The 15693-nt window shown below is 43.7% G+C and overlaps 1 protein-coding gene and 1 long non-coding RNA gene across 3 annotated transcripts in view; one reads left to right on the top strand and one right to left on the bottom strand.

The window, feature by feature from the left end:
• Positions 1-15693, top strand: part of dpa (disc proliferation abnormal) — a 135994-nt gene that overhangs the window by 95123 nt on the left and 25178 nt on the right. For both annotated transcript variants that reach the window (XM_075671580.1, XM_075671572.1), the window contains exons 17-19: positions 2288-2381; positions 2463-2617; positions 14338-14455. In XM_075671580.1, coding sequence (XP_075527695.1) covers positions 2288-2381; positions 2463-2617; positions 14338-14455 — 367 coding nt within the window. The remainder of the gene's footprint in view (positions 1-2287; positions 2382-2462; positions 2618-14337; positions 14456-15693) is intronic.
• Positions 1-15693, bottom strand: part of LOC142559899 (uncharacterized) — a 29934-nt gene that overhangs the window by 9627 nt on the left and 4614 nt on the right. Inside the window, exon 2 of the long non-coding RNA XR_012823260.1 lies at positions 2873-2932. This is a non-coding gene — a long non-coding RNA (uncharacterized LOC142559899). The remainder of the gene's footprint in view (positions 1-2872; positions 2933-15693) is intronic.

Genomic DNA, 15693 nt, shown 5'->3' on the forward strand with positions numbered 1-15693 from the left:
CGTTGTGGCTCACTGAGGACAAAAGCGTGCTCTGATTGGTACCTGTTGGTGACATGCCACAAGGCCCGAGTGCCAACATCTGATCAACAGGTTGTCTGCTTCCCGACTTGCACACCCTCGAGGTCTGTCGCTATCATGGTCTAAGCTTTTGTTAGGAATCCTTTCAACACGAGTCCACTGCTTAGCCGATGTGCGATCTGCCAACGTACTTGTAGGAGCGAACATGAAAATGAAATTTGTTCGGGTAATTGTTGTAGAGATAAAAGAGGGGGTGCGAAAGGAAATGTGCTACTTATGCCACTTGGTGCAAGGATAACTGCGCATAGCTATCTAGTACACCGTAACACAGCAAAGGGATGAGATACCATGAACTCATCCGTTAGCTGAGGGATAGCCTCTGAGTTTGGCGTGTTGTAGGTGCCAAAATCAGAAGTAGTAGCATCTATATGAGCATTGTGGGGATGCGTGACTCTCACGCATCCCCTGATGTTGTTTTCCCTGCATGGCTCCTGTAATCTGGCTTTGCCGCATGGCTCTACAGCGGCAGTCGGTGTGGTTTCAGACTAGTACGAGAGATGGCACGAATGTTGCGCTGCTAACGCCACCTAACGGCATGGTTACTTGGGCGCAAGAGGAAGAATGCTGTTCCTCTTTGGCTCGGGGTTGGCGAGTGGCGTGCAAGTTCTGCGCATGCGCCGATCCATGCCTCTGCGAGACCATCATGCGAGGCCTAGGAGCAGGACACCAGAGTGGACAAGCATGATCATTCGAACATGCCACCTTTCACATGACTGTACATGTGAACGACCAGGCACTGGTGTCCAGCTCGATTCGCTCGATATCCAGTCGCAGTGAGTCAGACTTCCTCGATTTGTCACGTGCGCATCGCGGATAGCAATTCGGCTAGCAGGCATTATTGCATGAAAAGTGCAATAAATGCCCTTGTGATTGTTTGCACTACTTTGTTGTTCCCTTGTCCCAAGAGCACGGGTGAGTGCCCCCCAAGATCCAAAATCAAATTTGAACTTCGCACCACACTGTCATGTTCAGTAGGGGGAGCGTTGTGCACCACCCTGCTCTGGTGTAGCCTTTGCAGTTCTTTGTTTCTTCTTTTTTTTTTTTTGTAATCTCTTTTCTGAACAGCTTGGCTAATGTTAGCTCAGACACGCTATATACCGGGTGTCTCATCCCAGCTAACTTGGACCACGAATTAATAAATAAACCAAGAGCTCTAGAGAAATGGTACCAACTGCATATTGACGGTAGCCGTGTGTACTTACAACCAGTTTTTCATCACTAAATATAATTGTATTTGGCCAGTTTTAATTATTGCTTGAATCTCTAAAATATCAACTATAGAGTAGTAGAGTGCCTGAAGTAACCTTGGATTTAAAAAGTCCCTGAAACAGTTACAGTAAATCGTTTGCACCACAATTTATGGGAAACATTTCACATTACCGTATTTACTCAAATATAGGCCAGCCCCGATTCTAAGCCAAACCCCGAATGTCCGATAAAAAGAAACCACCTCGAATGTATACCAAACAAAAAATTGACGTTCACAAAATGAAAACAGCATTTTATCCAGTAGGAACATGCCGAGCTCACTCTACATCATCATTGCTGCTAGTGTCGTCGCTATCTTCCTTATCGGTGTCATCTCGTTGCGGCACACGCAAAAAAGTGTCTCACGTCACCCCCTCCAACGACGGACGTTTTTCTCATCGATGCTAAAGTGTCATCTAGCTTGACTGTTTGACGATGCCTCTGCAGCTAGCACAACTTTTCATTTGAAAGCGGCACTATAGTGGCATCACCTGTTTGGGGCCATTACGATAATACGACGCCGCATGCTGATACGACACAAGTCAAAATGGCAACATTTCTAATGTATTTCAGTTGGCTACTGGCGCGGCTAGTAGCAGCTGCGATACTGACTTTTCTAGATGGCGTTAACTATTTATTATTTTCAATTAAAACCTGGTGCGTTTCTTTATTTAAATCCTTGAATCTCAACTGACCCTAGAGTTTGGTTCAGTAGTCAGAATAAACTCAACAGTATGCCGTTGGTCTCACGCCTGAGGTGCACCACGTTTTTTAAGCTTGGATCAAATATGTGAAACAACTGGTATATGGCAGTGATAAATGGGTCTAAAATTAGGGAGTGCTGAAGTATTCTCTTTAAAGTAAACACATACATTTTTTTTTTCTGAATTAGTGAGAATGTTTCTAGCAGAGCTCAGGAAATTTTGGTATATGCCTTAAAATTGTATGTTACTTGCTTTAGGGGTGCCTTGGTGTTGAGTGACAATGGAATTTGTTGCATTGACGAGTTTGACAAGATGAGTGACTCAACAAGGTCAATTCTCCATGAAGTAATGGTGAGTTTCACAGTTGGCTATTTCTTTGTCACATTTTCAAGCAATAGGAGAGATTGCAGACTTTATTCTCTTTTCTGACAGGAACAACAAACCTTGTCCATTGCCAAGGCTGGAATCATATGTCAGCTGAACGCACGAACATCAGTTCTGGCTGCTGCAAACCCAGTAGAATCTCAGTGGAACACTAACAAGACTATAATTGAAAACATTCAGTTGCCACACACTCTGTTGTCTAGGTGAGGCACTCAAGCAGTTACTACTCCTGAATTTTCATGTGTGTAATCATTGAGTGTGACTTCATTAGTTATTTCATGAGCGTATGTGAACACAGTCAGCACTCTTTTATTTACATTGATAACATACACCAAATATAGTTTGTAAAAAAAGGTTCACAAATATTGTATTCCTGTCAACGATTCCAAGCTGACAGAATGTTTGTACTACCATAATAGGTGGATTGCGAATTCGTGTGTCATCACTACACCACTTACCATTTTAGTCTTTGCTCTGTGCCACTGCAATCACAGAGGAATGATGCTTCCTCAACACAACTATGGTCAGGTGCCAGGAAATCAGATGCCAGATGCATGAATTTTGCAAATGACAAAAGAAAAAATGTTTTACTTTCCATAGAATGAAGTGCACAAGCATTTATATAGGCTGTTGCTGTCAAATGAGCAATGGAGAATGGTAAGCATTGTTGGTACCTAGGGCATATGACATCGAGCTTGAAAGGGCCCCTCGCTAGGTCTGGCCATTTTGAACTGACAAGCGCAGTGCATGCAGTGTGCACTAATGATCATGTCTGCTAAATATTACATCTCTATGCCCTGCGGAAAGAGCTTAAATTTAAAATCAAACGCCGTTTGCCCTTCTCCTCACGGGCGCCGCGTTCCCAGCTGGAGGGTCGACGTCAGTTGTGCAAGTGCGCCCACGTACATGGTAGTGCTCCGACATCACTCGTAGTGACATTTGATTGAGAATTATTCAAGGCACCATCAGTTATTTGTTTAATCTGTTGCTTCAATAGGCGAATTAAAATTTAAAAATATATCAAAACATATAAACTGAATGTCCATGTGTTCTTGTTTTACTTCTTGCCGTAGCAAAAGAGAAGTATGTACAGTAACCTTGATATAACAAACTTCAATATAACGAAATTCTCAGTAAAACGAAGTATTTAACTTCTCATAGCCTCTGGTCCACAGAACACCATGTATTTAGAACCTCATTATAACGAAGTGTGTATGCGATTTCAATATAACGAAATCTCACTGCTGCCGCAATGCAATGTCGAGACAATAACTCGAAACTGTGTTCAAATGGCTGCAAGTGGCTGCTTGAAAGCGCACCTCTCAAATTGCGCACTGCGAGAAGAGTGAACTCCGAAGTGGAGCCGTATCATGTTCCGTATAAAGTCCAAGCGTGATAAGATCCTATTGCGGCCCTCGCACTGTGTGCTTTAGGTGCCAGTGAAAGTGTGGGAGGGTGAGACAAGAAAGATGGTGGCTTCATGAGTGCTGCCTTCCCACTCAAGCAAAGGCAAAGAGGGGGAGGGGACTAAGCTCATGGTAACTTGATCAAGCGCCGGCGAGAAGGTGGGGGGTGGTTGGCGCATGTCTCGGCCGTGGCTGTGCATGGCTGTAAGCGTGGCTGAGCGCATACGCAGCTGCGCACCCTGCATTAGAGGTAATCTGCCGCATGTGCAAAGAGTGAGGACTTGGCACCTTGTAAGCTGTCTTCCCGCATGTTTAGTATTAGAGGTTGTGTAATCTCGAGTTTCGGTAACCAGTTGGAGCGAGAGGCAGACGAAGCATTCGCTCCCTGCTGCTGGCACTTTTCCTGATAGCATCATCCCAGTGCAGGCGACGCTATTAGCCGCCGCGGCGGAGTGCACGTGAAAGCTTGGCTGGCTTTGCTTAATTTGTACTGCCGATATGAAGATATCGTCCACGTACGTGGTGTGAAACAGTATCATTTTCCACCGACTCCCAAATATATCAAAATGAATTTTTTTCTCATTCAGCTTTGCTTTATTCTATTGCCCGATTATTCGAAAATTCTGCGGCCCCTTTCCATGCAAGAAAAATCTATCGGCGACTGTACCTATTTGCATAAAAGGTTGAACTTCAATACAATGAAATTTTGATAAAACGAAGCAAATTGCCTATTTTACCAAGTTTGTTATATCGAGGTTTAGCTGTACTTCCGTTTCGTCTGTTTATTTCCATGTCGTGCAATCGCATACGCAGAGAATAAAACTAATTTTCTACCATGTTCCAGCACTGCAGTCATGCTCTTTCACTCTCTCACTCCCACCTCTGTGCTCGTGATTATGGCACTGAGTTATACCACTAATCAGGTGTTCTCATGCATAGTGCGCAAAATCGTCCGCTGCGCGAAACTAGACAAGCGCAACAGCTCGCATGTGAGACCGTCACCGGAAGTGCGCCACTCCACAAAAACGAAAGAGAAAGAGAGAAAGAAAAAAAAAGGTGGAGCCATGGCGTATTTGTTACACAATCCTCCGGCTCCAGCATGAGAGAACGCAGGGAAGGAATTTCACTTGTGGAGGCTAGACGGGGCAAGTGGAAAGAGTGTTTATGTTGGTGGCAATGCTCGCCTTCTCATATAATGGGTTCGCGGCACTTTGGATATTTCTGTATCTACTATAATGCATTAATTTGAAAAATTGTGTATAACCAAGATTTGCTGTGTGGACTGGTGAGGGGCCCTTTACAAAGAATATTACAGGTCCTGTGCTCAAGCAAAAAGATCCAATTAAGTATACTTTCCGTGCATCTTGTATTGCCTCCTTTCTGTTGTGTAAAGAATACAGTCAGAAACAAGCCAACAAATCGAAATACCTGCTCGGTTACCAAGATGGCCACCAGAACGTGGAGTGGCATTTTCTGCTGCACAAGTGGCAAGGTCGAACCTATTTATAACAAACTCAATAGTTCTGCGAAAAATGGTTATGTCACTAGTTCGTTATATACGGACCTACCCTTAAACACGCTCAAAAATTAACCGCACTGAAGCTGGCGTTAGCAGCTACAATTTGGCAGCACCTTAGTCCGAAAATCAAGTTTCCAGTGTCATTTTTGTTTTTAGTGTGTTCCCGCATCTAGCTGGAAACTTTCGTTAGAAACGTCCATCTAAAGAACAATGTGCTGTTTCGATTACCTGTCAGTTCTAACTGCAAGTGCAGCTGTCATTTTTTATTCGAGAGCTTGTCATATATTTTACTACCAGTGGGATGTGACTGTATTCTACACATGAGAGCGAAGTGTTCTAGTTGGCAGGAAGTGCAAACTTCAGAAACTACTGCGTCATGCTGCCATTCTGCGAAAGTCTCGGACACCTTGGTTTTAGCATCACGAAAGTATGTCAGCCGTAAAATTGCATTATCTATGTCGCTTTGGGCGAAAAAAAAATGCAGTATTCAATAGGTAAAGTGTCACCGCAAACCGTTATCAGCAATTCGCAACACGTAAATGAAGAGCCACCAAGCTGTTATGTCCTGATAATGGTGTAGTAACCGTCGACGCTTTGCAACCTTGTGTGGTGGAAGCGTGCAGTGCAGCATTCTCGCCGACTTGGGCTGTGACGACAGGAATGCTTGAGTGGCCGTTGTTCCCATGGCGAAAATACCATAGACGGTCGTTCCAAATCGTTGAAACAGGCATAATGCACATGGTGTCGCACGGAGAATTGTTCATGAATGAGTGATGCCATCGTGGCATCCGATTTCTCACCGGCGCACGCGTCGGCGCATGCTCCATGCCATGCTGTTTATGCAATACGTGGCACGCTTCCACCCTGGAGGCGTGCCTTGAATATGCGTGACCTTCTTCGTGGCTTCCGAAATCTACATGAGGCGGTTGCTCGCTCATTTTGAAGGCTATATTATCGTCGCGGTTGGACTGGAGCAAGGCGCACGCTGGTGTGCGCCCAGTTTGGTTGCACTTTCGTGCCTTGGCACTTTGTGTGTGCCCTTTCTTTACCATGACTGGGTTTGAAGTGTTCATTGTAGCAATACGGTGATTTAAAAAGCGTTTGTTAAATCTGGAAGTAGTTTTCATAGGGAGGGTCGGAAAATCATAAATGTGCTGAAATTTGGCCGTTATAACCGATAGGTTGTCATATCTGGGATCGTTGTAAGTGGGTTCAACTTTATGTGGTGTTGCTATAAGTAGACTGCACTCTAGTAACAGTAGCACAAGCAAAAGAGACAACGACAAAAATACTTACAAAGAAGCGCCATGACACCCAAACTACAAGCGGCTTTATGATGAAGTGCTTGGGGCATCTAAATTCATTCGTTGTGCGCATCACTTTGTTGTAAAGATCGCGCACTGCACCGCTTGCAAAAGAACTGGGACAAAAATATTCCTTCAGTATACAGGTCATTTCGTTGTAGACGTGCTCAACTGTATATCCAAAGCACAAGCATATGTAAATGACACTGTCCAGAAAGTGCAGGCTATGTAGCGTGTGAAAGAAGAGGCGTGCAGAAAGGGCAGAAGGATTGATGAGGGAAAAAAATTAGGAAGAAATTGAGAGGGCGAAATCCGTTACAGGCATAGGTAACTATACAAGGTAGAGGTTTTAAGGAAGAGAGAAATGATTATGGAGACATGGACAAAATGCTAGACTGATTAATATCCATAGGTTACTTGATTAGCTTAAGCAGGCTGAGTGACTTTGTCACCGCTCTCTTTTTAAGGGAGTGCTAATAAATCATCATGAGGAAGATACGCATATGGTATACGTGCTTTTGTTGCTGGGCCACACTTGTCTGGGCACAGCATGAACTTGCAAAACCTGATTCGTTGTTGCCCAAACCTGATTCGTTGTTGCCCCTGTAAGAGAAAAAAAAGTCCCCTTCCGGTGATTCTCACTTTTTTTTTTTTTCGTCTCGTGCGCTCTCGGGTTTTCTGAGCCCATGCACCAGGCCTTGAGCTAGTTGCAAGGATTCCACTTTCTGTGCTTTGTCATCTGCTGGCCTACCGCTTAAATTACCGTGATACAGTGGAATCTAAGAATTGAGTAACGATTGTTATTCAGAAAAGTTTGGCATTCTGAAGTTTGTTGTACTGAAATATCTTTATATTGAAACTTTATATTGCAGGGATTGAAACTAAGGCAGTGGCGTGGGATTTTTGAAAAGTTCATTGATCTCCACAGTCCGTTAATGTGGTATTCATTGTAAGAAGGTTTCACTACTTTTTTCTGTTATTTGGTGGCAGATTTCCTAGTTGTTAATAGTTAGTAAATGAATTAATGCAACGTAAATAATTAAATACTCATTTGTTTTGAAAATAGACTTCTGCTTGTTGCCATATGTGACCTGAACAGACATTATTTTGGTTTCAATTTACACTTAAATTGTGACTTGCAGTGACTCCCTATGCCTAGAGCGGCCATTGGTGTTCCGGAAGTTGTCTTCAAAAAGTTCTGTAGCTGTGAGCTTGTACTTGACTTGGGGTGCCACACTCATGAACATGGTTTCTGTTTATGTGTGGAACCTGCTCTTCATTTTTTTTCTTTTCTTTCCTTGGTAGAGTTAGATGAAACTTGCTGAGCTTATGCATTTCAGTTTACTAATTTAAGGTATGCATTCAGTTTTCTTGTAGAGTAAATAACTTTTTAGAAATTAAGAAAATTCAGTTTTTTGCTTAACTTCTTTGTAGGTGAGCTATTATTAAACTATATAGTATGTAATGAAGATTGACACTCAGAAACACCTGGAACAAGCAAAGAGTTCAAAACAGCAAGAGTGGTGTTCTAAGCCAAATTTAAGTCAAGTTAGAGCAACGCAAACTTAAGGTAAGACCCCGAGTAACACCCAGGAAATATGTTTACTTTTTTGAAATTTTTCTGCAATACCTTTGTTCATATTAGAGGCCTACTTAACTCTTCAATACGGGATATGCAAAATTATCTAAGGAGGCTTTCCCGCACAGCTCACTTGAAGTAACCAAGATGGCCGCGCTCCAGCGAAGAGCCCTGTTAAACCTGAGACGCGTTTTCAAAGCTTGCATGGTGCAAGGGCGGGAAGGCAGCAGGGATGGTGTCAGCAATCTGCTATTTGACACCCTAATTACGATTCTAGATTATTTCAATAGGAAATTAAAACATATTATCACTCCAAAACTGTGACACCACCAAAAATACTGTTTTGAGAAAAAAAAAATGCATGGCATGTTCATGGTGGTTATGGTGAAGGCTAAAGAAATTGAGGATGATACAGCAGTCGAATCAAGCAAAAATAAATGTTCTACACCAACCTGGAGCAAATGAGAGGGAAAAAATATTTGGGTGAATTTTCAGCTCCACAAATTTTGGATATTCCATTCTCTTTATATATTGCGTTTCTTAAGTACAAGCTTACTAACGTAACGCACAATTAGTATTCATTTATCTGCATTGCACTAGTAATTAAAGGGGCCCTGGAACACTTTTTGAAGATAGTGAGGAAACATTGCTGATCTGCAGAGGAGGTTCCTGTGAACATGTGAGGCAAATATTATTGCACTGCATGCGGCAGGGAATTTACAATCTTGTTTCAAAAATGGTGAAAAATTAGTTACTTTCGCCTCTGCAATGGAATGCAGCGTCATCCCAAGCAGCGATGCCCACCAAGAGCTGTTGGCTGATTTTGTTATCACGAGGACATTCTTAGTAATATTATTATTGCTAATTTTGAGGAAAGGAAAAGTATTTACAATCTCAAAAAGACAAAAATTTCATTTTGGCACTGCCGATCTACACACGACAGTTGCGTGTAGACACGTCTGCTGCGCACGGCTTCTAAGATAGCAACAAATAGCGTGGCCTCCGAAAATTCTTGTGGCAGATGATTCGTGAGGCGACATACTTTAGTAGTCAGGTCAGTCTGTTGTTGAATTTCAATGGCAGATCGCAAGTGCTCGGCTGGATCACGAACGGATCGCCTTGTTCCGACTGAGATCGCTCTTGTCAAATCTGTGAATGGAATGCGTGCTTCATCACCATCACCACCATTATCTGGATCAGCCTGGCATTCCATGCGTTTGTTTTTCTTCCGTGTCGGAAGAATGCAGCTTTATCACCATCACCACCATCATCTGAATCATCCTGGAATTCTGTGCGTTTGTTTTTCTTCTGTGTTTGAAGAATCGTCACTGGACTTGGAACTTATAGTGTCTGAGACGGAGCTGGCCCTATCCAGGAGCAGGAACAAAAACACACGGCACGACGTAGCGTCCATGTTTTCCATGTCGTCCATAGCTATAATGTACTGAAATAGGGCTGTGTGTCGACTGGCGGCAAAAACGTGTCTCTTTTTCTGATGACAGCCGGGGGTGTTGGAGTACGCTGGTCTACTGCAGCGCCATCTGTCGCTGCAGCTTGGAGTCATTGATGGCAAGAGGAAAAATAATGGTGCAACACAGGGCTTCTGGGATGGGCAGTTATGGTTGTCGCATCATGCATGTATGTGCGGAGCTCGCCAATTGCTAGCTGAGGCTTTTCATACCATGTTCGCACATTCTTTATGTGCACGGCAAGAGCTGGGTTTGTAAATGTCTTTTTTTTTATTGTGTGCATTGAGGTTCCTGCATAAGGATGAGAACAACTCCGGGCTGGTTCAGATCGGGCACATTGAGAACACTGGCTGTATTCTTGCCTTCCGGTGCCCTTTTGCAGAGTGAAATATACAAACAATTGTGGCTGCATTCGTCACAGAGCAGTGTGTGTGTGTGTGTGTGTGTGTGTGTGTGTGTGTGTGTGTGTGTGTGTGTGTGTGTGTGTGTGTGTGTGTGTGTGTGTGTGTGTATCGTTCCGTGAAACATTGCAACTGCTTTTCTGGCTGATGCAACATGAAAGAAATCATGTGCAACCCACCAGGCACAGTGCAGGTGCTCCTTGTGGGCTTCTCATTCTAGTGTCTTTTGAAATAATAAAAACATATGAGTGATTACTGAACAGAACGAGCAGAGGAGTGTTTGTCTTCTGCAACCGAAACGCTGAGCAGATGATCAGGAACACTGCATGATCTGTGGTTGGAAATGTGCAAGCTTAGATGGCATTATTGGTGTATCCTAACAGTTTGTATTATTTATCTTTTGCAAATTATAATAATTTCAACTGTGTCTTGAGAGTATTTTCGTTTATAAATGCAGAAAATTTTGCACAACATGTTTAAATTTCGCGCGCTAGGCACGCCGGTCGATCGCAGCTCCCTACTGGTGGCGTCATCGCAGAAGCATCCACGATTATCCTATTGTTTTGTTGTACAGACAATACACTGCCCCATTCCAGTACACCATACCTGCCCGTGACCGGAAACAGGCGACCGTGGCAGGCAGCAGAGGCGGGTGAAGGAAATACACCATGTGGACTTCCGGTGAAGTCTGCCGATTTCAGCGGAGCAAATATTTTTGCTACGTAGAGCGATCCGGAATCAGTGACTGGTCCCAATCTGCCATTGGAACACACAACTCACGCTCTCATTCTGCCATTTTAATAGGATTGTTCCATGCAGAGCAGAAAAACTTGATCTGGATCTACCATTGGAATTCAACATATGATGTTAAAAAAGTATTCCAAAGCCCCTTTAACCAAGGGTTTTCCATTTTACATCTGGGAAACCCTGGCACACCTATTAACTCTTCCGAATTTTTCTTAATGTGTATAAATACAAATTATTTCACAAATATTTTGTAAATTTTTATGGAAAAAATTTGTTTGCAAAAATGTTTTGCTCGTTGATCTCCGGCTGTGCTCTTTGAGGTTTTCTGATGGTGAAGACACCAGAGGGGTACTTGCTTCAAGCAACTTCATTCAGACAAGTTCCTAAATCAGGTAAACTTGGCAACAACAATGTCGCTGAAAAAGTCACTGTGGTCTAAAAACAGTGTTGGTTGTCACTGACAATTACTGTCAGTGTTTGCTGCTGCTTGTGCGCTGCATCTATGGGTAAATGATGGTTAACATTAAAAGTGCGTATGCATCCCATAAAAAGCATGGGCTCACAAAGCAAGCAAAGCCTTGTGCAGAGCTAAGTTCTTAATAATGATTCTTTTGAGAGCTCCTTGTGACACTAGCAAGAGTGTTCTATGCTTTTATAACTTTCTTTATTTAAGGTGCTTTTCAATTGTGCATACTGTGCAAGTGCGCCAGCACCGCAATCCCATTGGGGGATGACTGAGGTTGGGGATCAGCCCAGTCGATTCCATTTGCTTCCTTTCCCCAATTACCTTACCAGGATATCTTGTTTAGCCATGCTGCTCGTCGTTCTATGCTTGGTAGAAACTTGTGGCAGCAGATCCCTGGATCCTGATTTGTGTTGCTTGTGCACAACGGCACACAACAATTATGCAGCATAGTGCCGCTTGGGCAACACTTTTTCAACAGAAAGATCCCAGGCTGCACGATGACTGACAGTAAAAATGAAGCGCCTTGGAGACTTAATCACGCGTCTTTCTCTCCTCTTGCAAAATAGGTATGCGCCCATTGCATCTCGCAAGGGGAGATGCGCACTATTTTTTTCTTCCAACAATCGCAAATGATGGTCACTTTTTCCATAATCAAGACAATCAACGCTGATGTTTCGTTGATCTTGTGACCTTGTCAATGTCCTGTTACCATGCAAGACGTCATTGTTTGATAAATAATTTAATGAATTTAGTAGTGAAATAGTACAATAGGGAAATTTTATAATTGTATATGAACCTCTAGAAGAATCTGAATGATCACTGAATATTTTCCACTGTCTTGAAAATTTAGAGATAATAAAAATGTAGCATGGGCTAAATGGTAAACAAAAACTCTGTGTCACACCATGGGATGTGATTTACAATTAAATGAATATGTGCATTCAACCATGGAACATTAAATGTGGAACAAGAGAAGTACGATGGAGATAACTTTGGGACAGAAATAAGTATGCCTGGTCCTAATATACTTTTGCAGTAGTCGAATAGCTCTGCTGTATTGCACGAAGAGCAGTCTTTTAAAGGACCCTTCACCAGGCCCCATAGCAATTTTGGGTTATATTGTTACGTGTCCTCTAGGGAGCGTTCTGCCGCAAACATTTTTCAAATCGGCTCATTAATAGCCGAGATAGAAATATGTCAGTGCCGCAAGCCATGACTTAACCAGGCAGGCTCCGCTACCAAGCAAGACGCTCTCTCCACTCGCCCCCTAGCCTTGGCAAGTGAAATTCCTTCCCTGCGTTCTCCCATACCGGACCTCAAGGAACGCGTGATGCATACGCCACAGGCCCCGCCTTCATTTTTTTTTTTTTCTTGTTCCCCCCCCCCCCCCCCGCTGCATGCATTTCCGCTGATGGCGTCGCACGCAAGCTGTTCTCTCGTACGCACAGCGAGCGATTTTGCGCGCACAAGGAAAACGTGATTAGCAGTATAATTCAGTGCTACACGAATACTGAGGCAGAACAAGCGGATCGCAGAGCGTGATGACGCGCTGGAACACGGTAGAAAATGGCATAGTTTCGGTACCTGCACACGTGACTGCAGTACCATGGGAACAAGCATACGAAGCAGAAGTACATCTCTCTTGCTTTGGTGTAAATTAAAATAAAACACGCAGACATTCCATTCGTGTGTTTTATTATTTCTCTAAACTTCAATTCGTCAATTCAAGCAGCAGATTGCACAGATAACAGATGTTGTCTTGAATAATTCTCCAAGACACATGTCACCACGAGCGACATCACACTGCGGACACCAGTACGTAGGCGCAGGCACGCGAGTACGACATCCACCTACTTGGAGAGCGGCGACCGCGAGAAGGAAAAACAACCTTCAGTTTGAAATTTCAGATCTTTCTGTGGTGCGTACCAATCGTAATAACTTGCAGACACAATCATATTGTGCAATGTATGCTTTGCGCTTGTCAGCTCAAAATGGCCAGACCTGGTGAGAGGCTCTTTAAGTGTGTAATAGGCAATGGCCCATTTTAAATAGCTATATTAGTCGAGGGTTTTTAGCAAGGGTTTTTTTCAACCAAAAGCCCATCCATCGTATACATTTTTCAAAGTGCCATGCCCTCAGGAAGGAAGCATGAGCACAAAGGCTTTCAGAAGAAAATTTTGTTTTCATAGTTCCCCCCAATACTTTCTTCTTCTAGTCTGTGGTGGAGAGTATTTTAGTTGGAAAATACCTTTTTTGTACTTGAATAGTAAGACATTTACAAATGTCCCACTGGTTTTAATGTGCGGCATTGGTAGTAGCAACTCAGGTTGTGACACTGAAAAGCCGTACCCCCCCCCCCCCCCCCCCCCATTGTTTTTTTAGTGCCATTTTTACAGTGACATTTTCAAGTGACGTGCTCACATTGGTTTTTGTAACGATTATGTTGACATTCTATATGCTATACGTTTGTTGCGCAGGGCTGCCATCGTTCCTGGACTTGATTAAAGATTCCCATGTTCTAACTTTCATGGTCTTGGGACAGCCATTTAATCTGGATTTAAAAGCTCATCTGAGACCTAGAGTAGGATATCTCATCACAGCACTAGCGCACTGCTATGCTTATATCTTGAACAACAGGTGTATGTTGTAACTTGCCAAACCTCCTCCGATATGTTATAATTGCTATTTTCTCCTGCACAGTCAAGCCCAGTGAGGAAAGTATTTTCCTATGTGAAGGCTTGAACAGTCATCAAAGCATGTGTAGGGCATTATAGCACTATATGTGGTTGAAATTGACTATCTGTCTGAAATATAAGAACCTTGCAGTTACAGGTTAAAGCAGGATAATGTCTTAGATCAGCAATTAGCCAAAATACATATTATTTTAAGAGCCTTCAGATAAAGCTGAAAGACAGGCAGGACTCCTCTAAGAACAGTTAAGTAGCTTGTGTACCTCTGCTTGTGTCTAGGTTGTGTGAAGGATAACTGTTAAAGCTAATTTACTTATCTTTTTTCTCCCCCCACCCCTTTAGGTTTGATCTCATTTTTCTCATGCTGGATCCACAAGACCAACGCTATGACAGAAAACTGGCCCAGCACCTTGTTTCTTTGTACTACAAAAAACCAGAGGAAGCAGAAGAGGAGCAAATGGTGAGAAGTGTTAATGTTACAATATAGCCACAAATGTCGCCCTTTCATTAGTCTCGTAGTTACAAAATGTGCAGAGCACTGCTATCTTGCAGACGGGACAATGCAAAAATGACGCAGCCGTTAGGAAAATGGTACAGCCACAAGTACATAGAAGTACAAACAAGCACACAGCAGTCTATGAGAATTTTACTGTGTAGTGTTGCAATGGTCAGCACGTCCCAAGTTCCGCGAGGACAATCTCACCGCTGACTACCACTATTGCGAAGTCAGGGGTCTGTGCTGCCAACCAAGTTTCTTTCGATGGTGCCGTGCCAGGTGCCGAGAGAAAGGGTTCCGAGCAACGTTTAAGAGAATAAAGGGGAAAAAAAGGAATATATTCAAAAAGGTACATGGTTGAGATTACAAAACGGCTCCAACTATCGGAGCACACTATGGTAGCGTCTTGGCATGTCCGAGTCACACTGTTTGCGAGCGTCCTACTCCTGAGCCGTCCAGACCCGCTTTTTTATGCCTGCGTCATCATTGTTCATGGTTTCCGCCAATCCACTATCAGGAGACAAATGGCGTCAGGAGACCAATCCCGGCGTTCGTGAACTGGTTGCCCCTTTCGTTGTGCCGGGTCGGAAACGCATGCACATCACTGGGCACAAACAGGGAAAGTAGGGGGAACGCACGCTGACTCCGATCCCCGGCGGGGTCATGCCACTTTGTGTGGCTGACAGGTGACAAGAAGCATAGCCTTGTAGGGACCTTCACTCCGGTGTGGACAGGCTAATTTGGGCTGCTAACCGATGTGAAAAATCGTAGCGTGTAGTGTGACAACTGCATGTTGCAGGGGTAGCATTCCCCTTCTCTGAACGGCTGCCGGGCACAGCAGTACCCCCGCCGCCAGATGGTGCATCGGTAGGTCGAGTTGCTCGATGCAGCTCGGCCGGCTCGATGCCTGCATTGTTTGAAGCCATGTGCCACAGCGTCTGAGAATGACGATCTCTGGCCCAAGACATGTTGGTAGGTGGACTCTGACTGGACTGCATAACTGCAAGGAGACTAGCTCCTAGGAGCGACCGTTGTCAGTCACACAGAATGCCTCAAGCGCCACGTGCACGCCACTCTAATCATCAGGCTACGAAATAAAAAAAATTCGACAACCCCCTTCCAAACAGAAAACCCTGAAATGCATGGTTCACGTTGATTTGGACAAGTACCCAGAAACTCCCAATTATGTGTCCTCTCAAATA

Source organism: Dermacentor variabilis, chromosome 1, assembly GCF_050947875.1.
Source record: "Dermacentor variabilis isolate Ectoservices chromosome 1, ASM5094787v1, whole genome shotgun sequence".
Classification (NCBI taxonomy): Eukaryota; Metazoa; Arthropoda; class Arachnida; order Ixodida; family Ixodidae; genus Dermacentor; species Dermacentor variabilis.